General features: G+C 38.7%; 1 protein-coding gene across 1 annotated transcript in view; it reads right to left on the bottom strand.

Moving 5' to 3' along the window:
- Positions 1 to 19181, bottom strand: part of ARSB (arylsulfatase B) — a 146639-nt gene extending 127458 nt beyond the window's left edge. The window contains exons 1-2 of the mRNA XM_081054635.1: positions 18692 to 19181; positions 2504 to 2690 (exon numbers count right to left, since the gene is read on the bottom strand). Of these exons, the coding sequence (XP_080910761.1) occupies positions 2504 to 2690; positions 18692 to 19006 (502 nt within the window). The 5' untranslated portion in view covers positions 19007 to 19181. The remainder of the gene's footprint in view (positions 1 to 2503; positions 2691 to 18691) is intronic.
- Between the last annotated feature and the right edge of the window lie 3655 nt (positions 19182 to 22836).

Here is a 22836-nt window from a genome sequence, read left to right as displayed (position 1 = left end):
CAACAAATTCCTGGTCCTGAATACAATGAATACCTTGATTTTAAGATAACTTTTTAAATGGTACTCTTTTCTCCTATGTATATAACAGAAAAGGAAATCCAATGTGCTTGCTAATTAATATGTAATACAAAAAAAAAGTATCTGTAAAAATAATTTCAGCCCATATATGGGAGATTATAGGGGTCAAGACATAAGGATTCTATTTGGGGATTTTAATAACTACGGTGTTAGAGCTTGAGGAAATCACTTCAGGTTATCTGTAAGTGTAAACTGTTTTTATCATTTGGGAGAATATATGCATAGGATATACTTGATTAAAAGATGTATGAACTATAAATACTAAAAAGATATTACAAATAGGAGGAAACCAGAAACAGAACTATTTATTCACATACTTGACCAAACTGATGCCTCATATCCATGTGACAATTACATAGAACCTTAATTTGAACTTACATGCTGAGCCTAAAGAACAGGGCAGCCTATGCTTTTTTGGGGGGAAATAATTTTTGAACAACTAAATCTCTGCTTTATTTAACAGCATTACTGAGATATTAATATAATTCACATACCATATGATCATCCATTCAAAGTATATAGTTCAGTGGTTTGTAGTGTATTCATGGAGTTGTGCAACGAGCACTACAATCATCTGGCTGGTTTTTAACAGACCATCTAAGTCATAACTGTGATAACAGCTACATGGTTATTATGCCTTCCTTATTGCAAGTCTCCATTCCATATCAATGTGGGTTGTCTGGTCATCTAAGCCCTAGTTAGGTTTCTTAATTCTCATGAAACGATATCATTTCTATCTTCTATCCAACCGAAATTTTAAATATTTACCTTGGCTCTTAATAAAAAAATCTTAAATATCCATAGTTTTTCCTCTTGCCAGAGTATAGGCATCGACCCACATTTTAGCAAAGACCTGACTGAAAATTTTCAGAGGAGGTAAAGACTTTTTTCCGGTAGAATTTCCAAAATGACAAAAAGGTCTTATATCTAAGTCCAATTTTTAACAGATATTTAAGAATACTCAGGATATATCCAGGTTCATCAAGAAAGAATGCCATATTTGACTAGTGATGTCTGTTAGAGAACCTGGATGGGAGCAGGACACACAAGGTTTCAGGTCTGATGTCCTTGAATCTCAACTTTAACCCTGGATCCAACAAATACTACAGAGCTATATGCTTCAACTGCATTGTTTGGGTTGCATACAACCACTTTTACTGAAATGTACTTTGGTGCTCTGGCCCTAGCTTAAATACAAGGGAACGCCTCAAGAAACATCTATAAGAAAACCACCACTTTATTACTAAAATGTTTTTTGAGGATACTGTCCATCTTACCTTTTCCCAAAAGGAGAAATTTCTCTCAGGTCTAAGAGCCAGAAAATGATTTCTGTTTCCTGAATGTCTGGTTTCTATTTACCTTATAAATAATGTGACTCTTACAGATTTCTCCTTTTTTTTGTTTTTGTTTTGTTTTGGACATAAGAAATCTCAAAGTTGAGTGTGAAACCCACCTATAGCCATGGCATATTTTTGTAATTTGGTACCAAGTAACTATTCCATCTTTTCCTACTTACCCTTATTTTCATTCTATTTATTTTCAAAATTTAAGTTGAATATGTGTTCCTTTTTGGATAAGTCAAGTTGAAAATAAATGGCAAGACAAAAGGGAGGGAGGTAGTGAAATAGCTAGACAGAAAGATAGGGTCTCATGAAAAGAACGTCACAGAAAGATATATAGCCTCTGTCAAAATAAATAAGTAGTTAATTAAGACACAGCTCATAACAGGTATAAAAAGGGCAAATCTTAAAACAAACTTTAGGTTCCACATCAATTTTTATAGGTCTATCAAGTCCATAAAACACATAATTTCTTATTATCCTTCCTATTACCATTTGTATTTACCCTCCTTTTTCTTTTTTTTTAAATCTATCTTCCCCAATCTAATGATTTGAAAAACAGATCTCAGACAAAAGGAGAAGGATACCAATGGAAAAAAGTCTTCTGCACCATCTTCACAAAAGAAAAAAGAAAAGAAAAAGAAAAAGAAACCTTTGAACACAGTCCACGGGGAGAAAAACAAATTCTAACTTGTTGTGAAGGAAATATTCTTGTATTGGGTTTGGCATGGAAATAAAAAATAAAAAATAAAAACAAACAAACAAAAAAAACCAATCTGTATCCCCTTTTGATAATAAGGTTCTCTAAGAGGACAATGGCCTCAGATGTGGAGGCAGCAAATTTTCTGAATGCCCCAACATGGCATTTAGCCCTGGCAAAGATCCCTGTGGGCTCATGTCCGCCATGAGCTGAACACAGAGCCATGTTTATGGAGGTGGCATTAGACAGTGTCTCCACAGTGGTGCTGATTCACACTCTGTTCAAGTTTCCTGTTACAGTATTTCATTTGATTACACTTGGGTGTGTTTTATGAGATGGCTGCAGTCCATCTGAGTTGTTAAAGAAACATGTGCATTTCCATTACCAAAGTAGGTATCAAATCCTCGGCGGGTTGGAAGGCATTCTTTCCGGTACATTCCCAGGTGCCATTTTCCGACCATATGGGTAGCGTAGCCTGCTTCTTTTAGGAGCTGGGGCAGGAGTTTTTCATCCAGAGGAACGCAGCTGGGCTGACAGGGCCAGATTATTTGGTGCTGTAAACCCGTGTGGATCTTAAAGAGATAAACATAAAATTATGAATTAATGATGTTGAAACATTTGAATAAGCAGATAAAGTGGCTGCCTAATTTATTGGATATATCTGTAGTACAGGAATCTTTAATTCTGTTCCTGTACTGGCTAAAGGCTATTTCTGAAAGGCACTTTACTCACTTATTCAAATAAGTTAATGGACATAAACAGGATTTGGAAAAAAAAAAGAAAAGCACTCTAACGAATGTTAGATATTTTCAATAAAGATTTATCAAGGCACTGTGTTAGAAACCACTAAGATTTCAATTCCTACCTCAAAAAAGTAGCCATAATAAGAGCTGTGGATCTATCAAGGAAAAAGTGTTCCAATTTCTATACATGAGTAGTGTTTGATTATAACTAGCTTCTATAATCTTTCAAGATTTGTGTGATTTTTAAAGGGTTATTCAACAATATAATCAAACAGTATAATGATTATTTGTATTTCTTACTCCACTTTAAATAAACTGTAATTTCAAAAGACAGTGACCAACTTTTCCTTAAAAAAGAAAGCAGCTATCTGACTCATAGGTTGGGAGTGGCTCATACAAGTATGCTGAGGGTACAAGGACCACACAATAACTAGCCTTTAAGAAATCATCACTTGTTGGGTCTTGGTATGATATTAAAATAAAATATCCACAATTACACAACTTTTACCCAAACAATATATGGCAACAAATTAACTGCAGAAGTGGGTGTAACAATCTAGCAATCTTCTATTAACATTAAACATGCACAAAAATATAAAATAATGTCACTCTTCTCATGCAGTTCTCGTTTTGGAAAATAAAGTTATCTTTCATAAGTTATTTATGTTAACATGCAATGGATTATTGTTGTTTTTCAACGAATAAAAATACTTTTAAATTTCGATTTTAATTTCTGCTACAGTAAATTTTGAAAGGCATAGCCTTTCATAAACATAAGTCCGCAATGGTTTTTAAGCATGTGCAGAGGTCCTAAGACCAAAAAGTTGACAACTGATGCTATAATGTCTGATTGTGATCATTGCTATGAGGATACCAAAGTGGGAGAGGGAGACAGTGACCGGTGATTCTTTACGTAGGGTGGCAAAGAAAGCTTCACCCAGGAGGGGATATTGGAACAGTACAGTAATCTATAGTAAATAAAGTGAGAGAGGTGAGAGAGAGCCTTGCAAAAATCTGGGGCAAGAGAAATGTAGGTATAAGGAATAAAAAATGAAAGGCCATGAGACCTGAATTTGCTTGGTGAGTTTGAAGGCCAGCATAGAAGCCAATGTGGCCCTTGTCACAGCTCTGTGCTGATGGCTGCCACTGCACCCCTGCTGGGGCATAAGTTGGGGGAAAAGGGTAATAGTTCCCAGGGCCTTCCTTCCTTGCCTGCCCAACCCCACCTTCCCTAAAAGTTCACACTTGCTCCCCCTATCCTGGCTTAGTCGGGTAGGTGCTCTTCTTTGTAAGAAGTAGGGATAGGACCTCATATTCAGCTCTGCACTAGATGCCGCCTTTCCCTAGTGCCAGGCACTTCTGATTCCCAAGGGAAGGGAGCTCTTAGGAAACAGAAGGTTGACAACCCAGGCCCTAAGTCTCTGGTGCCTCCATCAGCTATCAGGTGGGTAGCAAGCAATTACTAATAAATGGTAAAAAATGAAAAAAAAACAAAATGGGTTTGCAAATGATTTACTTGCTTTTATTAAAGCAGAAAAGCACAAAGCTCAGAGAATTAAATCTCATGCTGGCTCTATCACCAAGCACATACACTCAACAATGGTCATAGTAATCACTGTTAAGTATTGTTATCAATAACATATCACACCCCTTCACCTACTCTCAATGTACTTTCTTGAGGAGCTGGGGTGGCATTGTAAGAACATGCACCCAAGCCTGTGCCCGTCCCCAGGAGTGTGTTGTGCTGCATATAAACATCATATAACACATAGACTGAAACTACAGCTCTACAGTGCTGCTGGTACGAAGGGCTCACATGACTGATTTCCTCAGATTCAAATACTGACTACTGAGAAGAGAAACATTCAGAGTTTTGTCTTGTTTTGTTTTAAATATATGGCAATAAATAGATGTAACATAGAGACAAAAACAAAAAACAAAAAAAACCTTTCAAACTCACATCTTTTACCCCCTAATTTATTATAAGCTACTCGGTATTAGTTTTCACATAATCTTTGATATTGTCTTGAATTTCATTTGTGTGTGTGTGTGTGTGTGTGTGTGTGTGTGTGTCTTCAGAGACAACGCTTTTGGAATCATACCTGTTATTGCTTAATTTCATAATACCTTTCCACAGCTTCATAAAAAAAGCTGTAGAAGATCCTAAATGTTAGGTTTACTTTAGTAGGTTTATTTTGAAGATGATGGATATGCTTGCTATCTTGGTGATGGTGACAGTTTCACGGGTATATACATATCAAAACTTATCATATTGTACACTTTAAATAGGTAGTTTATTATATGTCAATCACACCTCAATAAAACTGTTTAAAAATAAAAGTCAGTTTTTCTATTGAAATTTTTATGCCTCTCCTAGAAGTAACTGGACACCTACTTTGGGATATGCGCCAGATGCCTTCCATGTGCCCTCCAAATCCGTACTCTGCCTTCTGTCCTGCTCTGTACCCTGGGAAGCCAACCTATGGGGACCAAATCAAAGATCCCCCTTGCCTCCTGGCTTCTGATTGGCTTCAGCCACGGGGGAGCCCTGACAGAGCCTGGAGGGAGGGAAGGGCTTCAGACTGCCAGGTTGTCTCTCCTGCAAGCCATTCTGAAAGCAGTCTTCTCTACAGGACTCTCTCTTTCTAGGTTCTCGTAAGTGCCATTTCCTTTCCTTCCTTCTAGTTTAGGGGTAGTAACAACTCCACTGGGTTATACACTGTCCCTGTTCCCTCACACATTCACACCTTTTTAAATAAGTCCCTTTGCAAATTAACCCTCCCTAAATTATTTTAATTTGAATGTGCCATCTTTTCCCAGCTGGAATCCCAGACTGGGAAAGGAAAACATTCCTCTTAACACACACACACACACACACACACACACACACACACACACACACATTCACATAGCCCCCAAATCATCGAAGGATTCTATCTATGGTTAACACTAGAAGTTTATCAATAGAAAATTAATCCTGGATTCAAAAACTTCATAATACATATTAATTGGCAACAGAGCAGGATAAGGAAAGATAATATTTTATGGAATTCAAAAGACCCAGTGGAGATACATGCTATGTGCAAATTTCTTAAACGGAAAGCTCATCCATCACATGCAGAGAATGAACTCTGACAGCTGGAAAGCACTGCCAAGGGATGCTGTGCAATTCGGTTTTCCTGGGCCATGGGCACCAAGCCAGGTGGTCAGCTGAAGCCTGCTTCTATTATCTACAATCATATGGAGCAGGGAATTTGTTCTTTTCAGTTCCTGAGAATTTATTTGACAGAGCATTTTTATGGCATTACTGGGGAGTGGAAGCCAAACCCTGGATGTCATCCAAAATCATGTTTTTGGTCTGTTCAAACACTGTTTGAAGGAAGGAAGCTATAATGTGTAGAGAAGTTGTAAACAAGCAAATGCTGAGCTGGTTCCAGCCCAACACTTGAGTTTAGCACAGAATTATGGTGCCACACCACGCTTCCTGGGGCAGGACGATAACAGGGCACCAACAGGAATCAAAAGGAGAAACTAAGCACCCCCTTGTAAATGCAGCAGCATCTGAAACAATTCCACTCTAATACTGATCTTCAAGGAGAGTATGTGTGAATGGAGAAGGTCCTATATATAATATATGAAAGCCCAAAGGGATTCCCCTCTCTCTACCATTGGAGAGAAGCTGTCTCTTCTTCATTAAACCAAATCCTCTCGCGAGAAACAGCTTCCTCTAAAATTTTACTTGACCATCCAGGATTCCCTCTGCAATGGCAAAGGGTCCACAAATTCAGTGAAGGACATGGCTTGTCTCTGGTTTCTTTCCGTGAGGTCACTGTAAGAAGGTCTTGTTTATAGGCTCTGTTGCACACAAAAAATTTATTTGATTCTGTGAGTTATTCAGTCCTCTGTAGATCTAGACGATACTAGCAGTATAGTCTCATGAATTTAAAAGAGAAAACCCAATCTCCTGGACCCATTCTACTGAAAGGAGAGTGGTTCCCACATCGGGACCTCTTACAATGCCTCTTTCAGAAGTCCAGGCGGTCTATTGATTAATTATCTGTTTGGAAGCTCAACGCACAATATTTCAGCTACAATTACAGTAAACTCTCCCAGGGACTAGATGAATCCCTGCTACATACATGACAAGGGATGCTATTTCTCTCCCAACCTCGACAGTGTTGAGATAACATTGATTTGAACAGAAGGAAGGTTCTACCCTGTCAGTCTGACCTGTCCAAGATGAAGTCATACCCTCATTGCACCCGCATATTTATGCGACATCTCCTGTTACAGCAGTCGAAAATTCAGAAAAATGGGCAGCTCTACCCCTCCACTTTACACATCACAGAGCCCAGAGGGAAGCTTCATGACCGGAACACAATCACAAAACATGCTGGGAGGCAGCCAGGAGTTCCGAATATCCAGCCTGTTCTTTGGCTGGTACACTATAGGTTTTAACCACAGTCAAGTACCACTCATGCCACCTTAGGGTTTATTCCTGGAGATGCCCCACAAAACAAATGGATAGTGGAGAATCTGCTCCCTCCCCCCTTAAGCCTTCTAAAAAGCAGTCAGCTGCCCATGCTGCCGAAGCCAAGAGCTACAGAACACATATTATGTGTGTCAGGGGCCTGGCTTTGCCATCTGGCCTGGTCCTTCGGAACTCAGGCTACAGAACTGGCTGTTGTCACTGACAGCTTTAAGGGTCTATTTATTTTGGTGTTGATTAGCAAAGAGTGTAAATCTCTGACTAAATCCACAAAGGGATGTTTTTGTAAAAAAGAATAAACAAGGCAAAAATCGTCTCAGTGCCTTCCTCTAGTTTAAATTATAAATCCACCCAAAAGTCCATGATGAAAAGGGAGGAGAATACGGAGGAAAAATAATTTTTAGTAAAGTAATATGATTAAGGAAACAAAGAGAGTTACCAGACAGTAACAGCTTATGCTTAAAGTGATTATTGAAATAACAAACATCAAAAATCAATCATTAACAACAACAAAAATCCCACGTCAACGGGTCATATTCCAGTCAGTCCCAAACTTATTTCCTTACTTTCTCATTTCTAATTACTTGGAAAGTAAAAATGTAAAACATGGACTTGTTTCTTTAAAATATCTTCAATACTTGCAGAATAAGGCCTCCAGACACCCCTTTCCTTTCTGGAAAATGCTTCCAGGCTCTGGCTAGGCTTAAGAAGGACATTAGGCTTCAGTGAAAACAAAAGACCCACCAGAGCAAGTGATCCCCAAGGCTCCCTGCTGTGTTTTAGTAGGTGGCCATCTTGCCTATTACAGTGGAGCTAATGTATCCTTGCTCCTCCCCCAAAATGAGTCAGGAATAAAGACTAACAAGTGCTTTCTCTTCAGAGGCACCTATAGCCTCTGGACTACATGCCCCTCTTATCTCTCATTCCTTGGATGGTTTTGCCAGGGGGTCCTATGAACACTCCCAATTCATGATATATATCCTTCCCCAAGCACTCCGCCCATCTCTTCCAGCTCTTCACTCTTCTTTGCCCCACATCTAGTCTTAGAGCCCAGGGGAGAGGGGACCAGGGACAGGAGTCCATGGAGAGGCAAGCATGTAGAAGGGCAGGCAGAACACTGAGGACAATGAGGAAGGAGCAGGGAGGTGAGGGCATCCTCAGGCAGAACTCCCCCTCCTTTCCATGCCACAGTATGCCGTGCCTTCTTCTGCTTGCAGCCATGGGTCTTACCTTCTCACATGCTTAAAGCAAACTTGAAGCGAAAGTCCACAATTCCCCACAATGCTCCTGCATAGCCTCCTTCCTCTATTTCCTGTCCAAGGTTCTGCTTGGGGGTGAGTGAAAAGCCATGAAGACGTCTTGTCCATTTATCAATGTGTTTAAGAGACATGTGGCTTGGGTCTCTTAAGAATGAAACCTTGGAGTCATCTTTCATTGCTTTTATTCTCTGCCAAGGTTTATAGAGTTCTGGTGGAGTGGTCCCCTCAGTTCCCAAGGTAAGAATGTTCCCAGGTGAGGACCAAAGTTACATTTTTCCCAAAAGGAAGTGTTCCCACTAAGACCTAACACTTTTGTTACCCTTCAATCTTTTTAGTATCTTAAAAAGGAAGCAGAGGCATGAGAAATGACGTGTCAACCCATGAGCTCCTTCAGGAAATTCTCAGGTGTTAACGCACATTCATTCATTTAGTTGTTCAATACCAAGTGCTTCTCCAGGCCAGAATAAGCAAGGCAATCTGATGGAGAAGTCAGACCTGAGAACAAACAACCATACTTAGGAGTACAGAGGTGTGATGAATATTTTCTATTGAATAAAGTAAATTTGTAAGAATATGGAAATTCAGTATTTTCAAGTCTTCTACTTGAACTACAAGCAATACAAAAATTCTATCAGAAAAGCTGAAGGATTGTTATTTATTTCCTTTACTACTTTTATAAACATCTTTATTACGTGTTACTTTACTGAAATATATTTGACATATAACACTGTGTAAATTTAAGATGTATCACGTGTTAATTTGATACATTTAAACATTGTGATATGATTGCCATTACAGTGATAATTAAAACCTCTATTGTGTTACATAATTATCCTTTCTTTTTAGTGGCTGGAATTATTAAGTTCTGGTCTCTCAGCAAGTTTGATGATTATAATACAATATCACTGTCTATAGTCATTATACTGTACATTAGATCTCTAGGTCTTATTTACTACTCATTGCAAGTTTGTATCCTTAATAACACGCCCTGAAGGAATTTTAAATTAGTATTTTAATCTTGAGATTTTAAATAAGGGGGAAATGAATATATAATCTATTTCATTATATGTATAATATGCCTCCAAAGGATACCAAGAAACTAATAAATGGGGCTACCTACCTATGAGAAGGAGGGCCAGAGGAAAGGATGAAAAGATCTTTCTTTTTTTAACATATATCTCTTTTTAATATCTTTTATACTTGAGAGTTGTGAATGTATTTCTTAAAGGCAATTTTAAATATAAGACTTCTTTTTATAAAAAAGGGAAAGATAAAATTTAATTCTAACTGAAATTACATATATACAAAAAAACCACCTGGCACCTTACATTAGTTCCTTAAAATATATTTATTTAGAACACTGTTAGATTAGACACATTCTTTAGTACATAGCAGCCTTCAACATAAGAGTAGCATGAAAAGAGAAACAGGTTGAGTTGAAGTTTAATAGTTTATCATGAGCAGGCAGTTAGGTACAGGGAGACCCTGCCTCCCTTTCTGCTCTCTTAGCATGATTTTTGTCCTCTTCTCCATTTAGCTACAGCCACATGGGCTTCTCCCCATTCTTAGGACAGCTCATCCCAGCCTCAGGACCTTTACTTTGGTTGTCCCTCCCACTGTGTTAAACTCTCTTTCCCAGGATCTTTGCATGGCTCTCTTCATTCAGGCGTCTGCCCATATCACCTTCTGGTGATACCTTCCTGAGTCTCTATCTCTTGACCTACTTCATTTTCTTCCCCATACTTATTGCCACGCCATTTAAATTCACCTTCCACACTCATTTGTTTATGTGTTTACTTCACCCCCCTCTTGGTCACTCCTTCCCGTAACCTCACCCCACACCAGACTGTAAGTACCAGGATATCCCCAGAGGGTAGTATAATGTCCAGCATAAGTAGTTGCTCAATAAATTGTTGAATGAAAGAAGTAATGAATGTGTTACACTTCATACTGATAGTCTGAAAGCTTTCCCTGTAAGATCAGGAATAAGACAAGGATGTCCACTCTTGCCACTTCTACTCAATACTGTACTAAAGGTTTAAGTCAGGGTGATTAGGAAGGAAAATTAAATGAAAGGCATCCCGATTGGAAAGGAAGAAGTAAAATTACTTCTATTTGTAGATGACAGGATCTTATATACAGAAAATCATAAAGGTCACACACACACACACACACACACACACACACACACACACACTATTAGGACTAATAAGCTCAGCAAGGTTGCAGAATACAGACCAACATACAAATTTCAGCTGCATTTCTATACGCTAGCGATGAATAATTAAAAATAAAATTTAGAAAACAATTCCATTTATAACAGTATCAAAAAGAATAAAAATTTAGAAATAAATATAACCAAAGAGGTGCAAGACCTGTATGCCAAAAACTATAAAACATTGTTGAAAAAAATTAAAGAAGACCTAAATAAGATATCTTCATATTCATAGATCAGAAAACTTATATTGATAAGGTGGTAATACTCCCCAGATGGATTTACAGATCAAGGCAATCCCTGTCAAAATTCCAACTGCCTTTTTTTTCTTTTTAAAAGAAACGAACAAGTTCATCCTAAAATTCACATGGAAATGCAAGGGGCACAGTATAGCCAAAACAATCTTGAAAAAGAACAAAATTCGAGGACTCAAACTTTCTGATTCTGAAACCTACCACAAAGCTATGATAATCAAGACAGTGTGATACTGGTAGAAGGATAAACATATAGATCAATGCAACAGAATTGTGAGTTCAGAAATAAACCCATATATCTATGGTCAATTGATTTTTAACAATGATGCAAAGACCATTCAGCAGAGAAATAATAGTCTTTTCAACAAATGATGCTGGAACAACTGGATATCCACATGCATCCATATACCTCAAACAGAAACAAAAATCAATTAAAAATGGATCAAAGACCTAAGTGTAAGAACCAAAACTACAATATCTTATAAGAAAACATAGAGGTAAATCTTCATAACCTTGGATTACATAGTGGTTTCTTAGATATGACACCAAAAGTACAACCAAAGAAAAGGAAATAAATTGAAATACATCAAAATATAATTTTGTTTATAAAACGACATCATCAAGAAAGTAAAGACAACCAAAGAATAGGTTATAAGAATGTCAAAGAACAGGTCAAAGAATGTTCTTTGGTTGTCAGATTCCTAATCTGCGAATCATTTATCTGGAAAGGGTTTAGTATTCAGGATATATAAGGAACTCTTACAACTCAACAAAAGCAAAACAACTCAATTAAAAAGTGGGCAGAGGATCTGAGTACAGATTTCTCCAAAGAAATATACAAATGATCAATAAGACATAAAAAGATGCTCAATATCATCAGTCACTGGGGTAATGTAAATCAAAAGCACAATGAAATACCAATTCATATTCACTAGGCTGACTAGAAGGCTATAATCAAAAAGACAGATAATAACAAGGGTTGGCAAAGATGTGGAGAAATGGGAACCCACATTGGTGGTGGAAATGTAAAATGGTGCAGCTGCTGTGGACAGTTTGGTAACTCCTCAAAAAGTTAAACATAAGCTATATAGTTGCCATATGATCTAGCATTCCACTCCTAGATATACACCCAAGAGAACTGAAAAATATATGTTAATACAAACTTGTAGATGGATATTCATAGCAGCATTATTTATAATCACCAAAAGTAGAACAATCCAATGTCCATTAGCTAATGAATGTAAAAATAATGTTTGTATATCTATACAATGGAATATTATTTGGCAATAAAAAGGAATGATACATGTCACAATATGGATAAAAGGATATCTACTGTATAATTCCATTTATATGAAGTTTCCAGAATAGGCAAAGCCATAAAGATAGAAAGTAGATTAGTGGTTACCAGGGGCTGGGAGAAGAAGGGAATGCGGACTGATTGCTAATGGTTATGGGGTTTCTTTTGGGGGTGTTGGAAATGTTCTGGAATTAGATAGTGGTGATGGTTGTACAACTTTGTGGATATATGCAAAACCAATGAATATGCACTTAAAATGGTAAACTTTATGGTGTGTGAAATATAACTTTAAGAGTATAGAAAAATAACCAATATCATATATTACTGGTGTAGATTGATACAAGTCGGGATTCCAAATTCCCGACATTTTGGAACCTTCGGTAATCGAGAATGGGAAATCGTATTTCCCGAGAATTCTCGAGAATTCCCAAAATAATCTTTTAAATTTAATTTTCGTTGATCATCTGTAATAATGGCTGTAACAGTAAATGTTAATAAACAGAAAGGCCGTAGAGAAGGGGGGGGCGACCAGGGTTCATGGACCCAGCACAGTCTTTCAGAGGTTTCAAGACACTCCTATATATAAAAGGTGGATGCAAAACTTGAGTAAATAAAATTTCGTAAATGGAGGTCGACCGGAATTTCATGACTAGTGCATCTCTTGCTCTGAGCACTAAACAGGGGTCAGGACAGTATCATTTTGGCTAAGTTTCTGTTATACTTCAGGTTTTCTCAAAAAATAAACAATGAAATTAATACCTACTTTATTTAACCAAATCTTATAGTATACAGTGAGTTTTTACATATATCACACAGTGTATTAACATTCCCAATCTCATTTAAATATTGTATTTATTAAATTAAACATTAATAGAAAACAAATGCGAATACTGTATATTTGAAAATTTAAACAATACCTCAAATAGTTTTTATTTGTCATTTTTAAAATGAAACTTTAAGAAACATAAAGCATTAATTTTCCAATCAAACAATTGTGATCTTTGCTTTGTAACAAATATATTTGATGTGGAAAAATTTCTTTCATTTTCTGTAAAGGTTGGTCAAATTGTTATGAGTGCAGCTAAAAGTATCTTCAAGTTGGGAGTGAGAGAATGAGTTGCTTCATATAAGCTCATTCCCTTCCTTAGAGAAGCAAATATTTTGTCTGCATGTATAGGGATAGGCTTTGATGTCGAAATTGATATTGCTTTAGTCAATTCACACTTCAGATCAGATTCTGAGTTAATGTAAGAACTCTCTGTAAGGACATCCTTTATTTCTTCTCTTGGAACTTCTTCTGCTGTAAATGTTCCTTTAAAAAGTCTTTCCATTAATGACTTCGCCAATCGTGCAATTTCATTCTTACTTGACAAGGCAAAAAATGCATCCTCTTCCATCTCACATAGACAACTAACTGCTCAAGTCCTTTGTGAGAGACACAAGATCTCTATTTCTACATTTAACCAATTCAAATTTTATTTCCTTTAAAACCATTTGGCTCATTGAAGAATTCTGATTTTCTAAATTACTGAACAGCAACTTAAAAATTCCTTCACTTGTGAGAATATTAGCTTCTTTATTGCTTAAGTCTTCAACTGCTAATCTTACAGGTTGTAAGCAATTCAATATTCCTCTCAATATTTAGTAATACTCTTCTTTCCATAAGTGATCGAGTGCGGTTGGTAGTATCGGCCGTCACTTTGTGGAAACGATTCATCATGGAGAACAGAAAACAGTTTGTATTTACACAGAGAAATATTTATTTTCACAACCCAGGATTTGACTGCAATGTCATATTAAGGTAAACTACCTTAGATTTCCTTAGTTAGTTCACCTGAAGATGACTTTGTAGTCACATCCTGGGCTGTGAAAATAAGTATTTCTCTGTGTAAATACAAACTGTTTCCTGTTCTCCATGATCAAATGTGCTCGATTTACAGAGCTAAAATTAGCTGGTCATGTGATAATCTGATTGTGGTGTCTGTGGGCATGTCTGGTGGCATGTAACACTGTAACACAATGTAACTTTAGATAGCAATAAATGGGGAAAATATCTAAGGGATACATTGCGAGTAGTACGTTTATTTCCCATTGTGGGTATTACTGGGTTCAAAGAGCTGATTTCCCCGATTTCCCGACCAACTTTTCTTGGGATTCGGGAATGGGAAAGCAAAAAACATTCCCGAGAACAGGTGGGAAGGAATTCCCGTCCTGAAACCCTAGATACAACCTATTGAATTGTGGTTTAGCGATATTTATCAAAATTACAAATTCATTAAACCAAGAAAATTCCCATTTAAAGAATTTATCCTATAGATACTGAGGATGCCAAAAAAAACTGTATATACATTTTAAGAAAGGAAACAAACTGTATTAAAATTACGCTGATGGCAACCACTTTGAGCACCTCTTGTAATTGGAGAAGTCAAACGTGACCTGTATTCATCTTGATATCCATATATATTGAATATTATAATTTTAATACAGTTTTTTCCTTTCTTAAAATATCTATACATTTTTTGGCACCCTCTATATATTCAAACACGTCAAAATGACACATTTACAAGGTACTGACTTAAGCATTCTTTGATATATCAAAAGGCTGGAAAAACCTACGTGTCCATCATTATGTGACTGGTTATATAAATTATGATATATACATTTGACAAAATATTACATAGCCATAAAAATTGAGGATGCTTTTTATGTAACAATATAGAATAATTTCAAACATTAAGTAAAAAAAAAATCGATGTGTAAAGCATTATGAAGAGTATGGTACTATCTATATAAAAAGAGAGAAGAGGAATATCTATATATGCATTTTCTTGTATATGCATAAAATACTTTTGGAAGGATATATATATATATATATATATATATATATACACATATATATATATATTTCAGACAACACTGTTTGCCTGCAAAGATGGGGACTGGATGTCTAAGGGAGAGAGTGTGTACGTGTGTGTGTGTGTGTGTGTGTGTGTGTGTAGGAAGAAATTTTCACTGTAAGCCCTTTTGTAACTTTTGAGTTTTTAAACCATATGAATGTACTTTCTATTCCAAAATATATAGATTTTTAAAAATATTTTTAAAATATGGAATGAATGAGTCAGATAGGGATGTGGGAAGAACAGTGTACAGAAACCTGAATGCTAGTTCTGAATTTACCAGTAACTTCCTATCTTATCTGCTAATCAGTCCCCTTTCCTCTCTTTCCCCCTTTTCCCAAACTCCATTTTTTTCTGCAAAGCATGCAGGTTTAAAAAGGTTCATATGTGAGGATTTTGATCAATTAAATGTCTCAACGTTAAAGGGTGAATTGACCTTCCTGTTTGAACAAGATTTGGACAGCAGAACAAGCTGCTCCTGCACCACGTAAGGCACTTAGGGTTGGGCAAGGCTAATCTCTCTTTCTACCAGTAGATGGGGTTAGTGAGTATAATGTGTATTTACCAAGCCAGGTATTTGCTCTAATGGATACAAGAGTCTTCAAGTCAAAGAAATTTAGAGCTATAGAGCCTTGGAGTTAAGCCCTCTTCCCATATTTTCCAGATGTTGTGCAAAATGATGTCCAGGAGGTCAGAGTCTGAAGGCCGACACAGCAAAGAATGAAACCCGCATCTCATAATTTCTAACTGGCCCTCTTCATGAAATACTTTTATAAGCTGAAAAACTAAAACTCAGAACTTCTTGGGAATGCAAAGTTCAATCAGTCAATCTGGGTTTGCTTATCATCTTACACTTTTCTAATCTAAAGTTAGATTATTATGGGAAGGGGATCTCTAAATATTAAAGCAAAATTGCTAAATTCACACATATGACTATTAAGTAGTTCTTGCAAGTACCTAATTTTAAAATAAACAAACGTCTTCATTTTATTGTCTAAAATTATACACAATACATGACCTATTTCAGAAATAAAACCTCTCTCCCTATTTTCAATTTACATTTAACATAGGCAATTCCTAACCTGAAATTTGATGTTTTTTTTTTTTAATTGTGATGTTTAGGAATGACCTAAATGTCCAAAAATAATTTGAATCAGTTCCTGAGATGACATTTTTAATAATTCTGAGTAGGAAATGTAGTGTAGTGGTTATGGAGCCTCACTGCCCATTTCAAGTCCTGGTCCACCACTTACTGGCCCTGTGACCTTCGGCAAGTCTCTTAACCTCTTCCAGCCTCAGCTTCCTGATTATCAAATAGGGAGGATAACAGTACTACCTGGGTTACCTGTGAGAATGTGAAGTGCTCAGAATGGTACCAGTATGCAGTATCTGGGGGCAATGAGGCTTCTTAATACTTTGAGAAATATTGACTTCTTTAAAAAAGGATGCTTGCTAACCCAAGGTAATTTCTATTTGGGTCTCACGAACTCTAACAGAATAAAACGGAGGAGAAAAGTGAAGCAAAATGTTTGGGGAACCTAGCTTGCTATGTTGAATGGTCTCTAAACTATTTTGGAATACCTACCTTCCACCCTTCCTTCACTTCTTAACCACAGGGTCCTCTAAAAATGCTGAAGTTCCCTCCTCCCCCCAAGATGGAATGTTGATGATCGGTGGAAGCGGTTGTTAGGGGATGAAAGCAGCCAATTGTATGAGCAAGTTTTTGAAGTGTGGTATTTGCTTTCCTGTTGAAGTCTGTTGGAAGGGAGGAAGTTAGAGAAATGAATGGCCTTCCCATTCTTCTGCAATTTGACTTCAGTTCTCTTGCTTCAGACCAAATGCAGAACCATTTTGGGCAGACCTTCACTCCTTTCCCTTCTTCTTTAGCAGAATGCCCCATTAGCCCTACAAAGCTCCACGGTAAGATGTGCATCAGAGTACACTTCCTGATTACACTTAGCAGCCAAATTTAGAACCTTGGAAAGTACTGAGAGCTGATAGTGAAGAGAACCATCTTTTATCTCGATTGCAAACCTTGGCTACAGCTATTTCTGACTACGGTAAAACTCTATCTTTTGTTTATAAACGTCTGCAGACCACTGTGGAAATCATGATTGCAAGTGAACCCTCCCTTCTCTTGATCTCAGGCAATGAGTCTAGGGTTGATCTGAAAGGCAATATGAACACGGATTTGGGAGGGCAACGTTCAAGCATTATCTCCTGTGATTTGCACAGTCGGGCTTAAAATATGATTTTTAAATAGACCATATATATGGTCTATCTATCTATCTATCTATATATATATATGGAGAGAGAGAGAGAGAGAGAGAGAGAGAGAGAGATGCATGTGTTCTCAAACAACTCCCGTTTACTGGTATTTAATATGGTCATAATCACATCAGGATCTTATAAAAATGTCAATCTTACTCAAATTAAGGGGGGAAAAGTCCAATTTTGGAGGCCTGAAATGACAGTGATTGCAGGAAGGTTACAAACTCAGCTTGACCTCTTTCTAGCTGTGTGATTCTTAACCTGTCATCGAATTTCTACAGATGTGTTTCCTTATTTGTAAAAGGGGATTAAAAATAACAGCTACCTCATGGACTGTTTCAAGAACTAACTTTAGAAACAGTAAAACACTATGCAAATATTCTTGATATTCTTAGTGATCCAGCATCTGCACACTCTCCACAAGTATACTTTATTAACTACAGACAACTTTTTAAAGAGAACCTTTGAAGAGGTAATGAAGATGCTCAGAGGCGTTGAATACAATTTAAATCTGAAAGGCATGTCAGCAGCCCAAGAAAAGCCAACCTGGGTAGGTTTCCTTGCAAGGCTGCTGAAACTTGGAAACAGTACTTTAATCTTTGATCAGTCAGTCCACGCCCTGACCGTGGGGTTCACGGGGGGCCAGAGTCGCCCCAGCTGTGGGCGCTCTTTCCTTGTAACGCTCCCGCCAGCTTTGCGGGCTCCCACCTCACTGCTGCCCTGGGCGCCCGGCCGGCTCCCTGTCCACCCTCCCACTTCAGGCACTGTCCGCAGCATCCGTTCCGACCCTTCGGCCTACCCGCTCGCAGGGCCCAGCTCCTAACAGTCCCCAGTCACCCCTTTACCCGACCTTTAGAAAACGAAACACAGAAAACCACCGAGAGAGGTGGGGCGCTGGGGATGCGGGCGCCCTGGAGCCGGGCATGCGCAGAGGCTGCGGCGGGCTGCAGGCCCGGGAGGAGCGGAGACCGCGCCGCCAGGGTAGAGCCGCTCGGCTCAGACTCAGTTCGGGGAAATGAGCCCAGCTCGCCCGGGCCCCCCCGCCCACCGCCGAGAGGCTCGCGGGCCCGGTGCGGCCGGGGAGCGGGGCGGCCGGAGGCGGGGGCGGGGCCGGGCGCGGGCTGCTGGCCGCGGGGGGCGCTGTGTACCTGGTAGCGGCCGGTGAGGAGCTGGCTCCGCGATGGCGTGCACAGCGGCTGCGTGTAGTAGTTGTCCAGGAGCACCCCGCCGGCCGCCAGCGCGTCCAGGTGCGGCGTGCGGACGTTGGAGCCGTGGAAGCCCACGTCGTTCCAGCCCAGGTCGTCCGCCAGCACGAAGACGAGGTGCGGCGGCCGGCTGGTCCCCGCGCCCGCGGCCGGCGGCGGCGGCGGCAGCAGCAGCAGCAGCAGCGGGAGGACGCCGGGGAGGGGCGGCCGCCGCGGGCTGGGGCCTCGGGGCAGGCTCGCCGCGGGGCGTGCGCCCATCCTTCGATACCCACGGTCCCCGCGCCTGTGGAGCCACCGGCCGTCGGCACCACTTATAGAACCAGGAACTGCAGGCCGGGGCCTGCCCCGCCCCAGCACGGGACTTCACCCCAGCGGCCGGCGGGCTGCAGAGGCCGGCGCCCGAGCCCTTGTGGCGTCAGGCCGGTCCCGGGCCGGTGAGGCGGGGGAGGAGCCAGCAGGGAGAGCTCGTGGGCCTCCTGCTGCCTGGCTTGGTGGAAACTCCGTTGATGCTTGTTAGGGGCTAAGATCTCTTATCTTTGCAGCGATGAACTATGCATCTTGGCATCCTAAAAGAGGACATTTGTTCTTTTGAATAACTCTTCAGTTTACAAAGCACTTTCACAGCCCTCATCTCTTTAAATCTCGCCACAGGCCTGGCAGCTGGGAATTATAATTAATGCCCCCTCCCCCCTTTTTTAGAATAATAAACAAGCTTGTAGTTGGTTGAGCCTAACCTAAACGCACTTCTGATTCCAGATTCTGAGCTATGATAGTTTAAAGGTCGTGGGAGAACCTTTTCTAGCAAGAGTCCAGCCTAGTGCAGGTAGGACGATGAAGAGGCCAAACTCTGGAAGCGGTTTCATATTCATTTACGAATACTGTACACCTGTGAAGCCGCTTCCCCCCCACTAGCAAAAAGGGGGCCGAATACACACACTCCTATTGCATGGTGTCCTTATGGAGATGCAGTTTTCCTTAGGCTGGCTCCCCTAGGAGTTGTTTGGGATGCTGTGTGGCCATTGAGCAGTTCATTAGTTTGTCCAGATAAGGGCTTGTCCCTTCAGAGCTGGCTCCCTGAAAATCAAGTAGTGAACCAAAGAAATATAGTATCTAATTTGCCTGAAATAATCTGTGGATGGGAGGGAAAATTCCCTTAACCACGTGCTCTTTGAATTGGGAAGTTAGCCTTATGACTGGTATATTCCCATTGCCCTCTAAGAGTTTCTGCGTACTGTCTGTGGAGAGATAAATAGTAACAGTTGTAGAGGGAAATTACGCACTGCATCCCTTCAGGTTTTTTGAATCTCATTCGATGGGAGTTATTTTACAACTTTAGAAGTTGTAGACAAATGATAGTGATGGAAACTTAATTCTTGTTTATACCTATGCAAGTGAATTCTATCCAACAAACTGACACCCCACCACCACCATGGGGACAAGTTATGCCTCCATTTGCACATTTCTTTTAATATTCCTGATTTGTTCCTTGGATTGTCCTTTGAGCTGGTTTTAACATTGTACCAGTTTCCTCATTAATGAGTTAAACTCTAATATATATTTATTTTATATTTGTATAAGGGTCAAGATTTTATCCTTTTCTGAAAAGCATCTTGTCAAACATGGAATGTTTCCCTCATACATACATATAATTGTTGTGGTCTTTTTTTTTTTTTTTTTTGCATGAAGTAAATTCATTTATGGTATATCCACTTTTCATCTCTGGTGAAATCAGTGAAATTTTGCAGGAAAAAAATTTAACTGTAGCTTTAAATTTAAAAGAATAATTTTGAAGAGCTGTTTGACTCTCATTATGGGAAGGCCTGAAATTTTCATGTAAAGATCCTGTAAGAGACCTTGAAGTGCTGAGCATTCTCAACTATGGCCCTTGCATGTCCTTTTCTCCCATAACTGTTCCTCCCTACTCTTCCTGATAAAAATCAAATTGCACAAACAATGGCTGCTGAACTGCAGGAACAAATATGAGTTGACCAACTGCTTCTGAAACTAGTTAAACTTGCACTGAGACTTCTCATGTCCTGCATTTTCAAATAAAAGCTTATGCTAATTGTGCTCTGGAAATGTGCAAATAAGTTAATTAAAAGTTAACTCTAATGTTCTTCTATGTATTGAATACCTATAATGTGCAGTACAGGTTAGTTTTTGTAAACTCTTTCAATTGGAATTGTCTGATGTTTCCCAATGATTAGATTCAGGTTATGGGTTTGTGCAGAAGTATCACAAAAGTGTTGTATCCTTCTCAACGCTACATATTAAGAGGCACATGATGTTAATTTGCTCTATTATTTGAACACTTGGCTAAGGTGCCCATTTCTCCACTGTAAAGTTACTATTTCCCCTTGTCATTAATAAATATTTTATGAGGAAATACTTTGAGAATATGTATATACTCTGTTATTCCTAAAACTTTTGCATATTAATTTTAGCACCCACTGATGCTTCTTGCGTCAATAAATTATTAGGACGGTTGCCAAATGGTGATTTTCTAATCCCACCATTCCTTCTATATTAGTTGCCTTTCTACTGTAATGAAGAACTTCCCCTTCTCTCCCATTTATTTATTTATATCACTAGGAACTCATGGATTTTTGTTTTAATCAATATGCTATAATTCTTTGCTATAATTATTTCAGTGCTCAAATTTCCTCTCACTGGGCAATGGAAGCCTCTTCAGTCTGGCTCTTGTATCCTTTTGGCATGTCTTCTTTAATCTTTGAGCCCTTCCTTACTTTTTGGTACAATGAGATATTATAGGCTTATATTGTATTTTCCTTTCCACAACCATGGAATCAGCCATTTCTCCAAGGAACCCTCGAGATGGCATCTAAAGTAGAGGATGGCACTTTTTAATGGAGGGTGGCATCTAAAACCCAAGATTTATGCTACAGGTGCACTCATTGCTACTGGGCTGTCATTGCTTCTCGAATCTCTCACCAGACAAAGAAAGAACTGGATGTATGTATACACATATACACATACATAAATACCTATATGTGTATGTATGCATACACACACGCACACACACAGAATACATTGATAGATATCTAACAAAATATAACCACTAGCTCATAGTGAACACTTTCATACCTTCAATTCTATTTTCCCTTTTCCGAATGTATGTGGGTTGGACAATTTTTCATTATCACTAGTTATCAAAAAGTGCTATATTTTTAAATTTTTGCCAACCTGATATGAAAAATGATATTCCTGTTTGTTTTTGTTAATTGTGTTTCTCTTATTATGAGTGAGGTTAGACATGTTTTCATATGTTGAAGGGCCATTTTTACATCATTTTTGTGAATTGTCTGTGTCATTTTTGATTGGGTTTTTGGTCTTTTTCCCCTCAATTTAAGAATTCTTTACCTATTAGACATATTACCTCTTTAACTGTGATATCACAAATATTTTCTCCAGGTTTGTCGATTGTCAAACATTTTGTTACGATATTTTTTGACATGCCAAAGTTATTTTTTATGTAATCAAATGTATCAACATGTTCTTGTGTTGCATCTGGATTTTGAGTCATAGATTTTTCTTACACCAAAATTGAAGTAAAATTCACCCAGGTTTTCTTCTAGTACTTGTATGGTTTCAGTTTTCAGATGTGGAGCCCTGATCCATTGGCATTTCTGAGTATTTCTGTGCATGATGTGAGATATGGATCTAAGTTTATCGTTTCCCAAATGATTATCCAGTTGTTCCAGCACCATTCATAAAGAAAAGAAAGAAGTCCATGTTTTCCCTAGGGATAGGAGATGCCACCTTTATCATAGGCTTAAATTTCACATATTCTTGGGTCTATTTCTGGGATTTCTATTCTATTCCACTGGCCTGTGGACTCATGCACCAGTACACACTGTTTCAGTTATAGGCTTTACAATATGTTTTAATGTGTGATAGGGATAGTGAGTGACTCCTAAGAGCTTTTCATCTTTCATGTTTTCCCAGTTATTTCTGCATGTTTAATTTTTTTTTTAATGCAAGTAAGTTGCAAGAGTTTAATGACAAAGCAAAACAGAAGTACCAGTTTCTGATTGCTTGTTTTGTAACTTTCAGGAAACACCATTTTC

The sequence above is a fragment of the Rhinolophus hipposideros genome, assembly GCF_964194185.1.
Source record: "Rhinolophus hipposideros genome assembly, chromosome: 7".
Taxonomy (NCBI): domain Eukaryota; kingdom Metazoa; phylum Chordata; class Mammalia; order Chiroptera; family Rhinolophidae; genus Rhinolophus; species Rhinolophus hipposideros.
The sequence above is the reverse complement of the archived record's forward strand: the minus strand, read 5'-3'. Positions and strand labels throughout refer to the sequence as shown.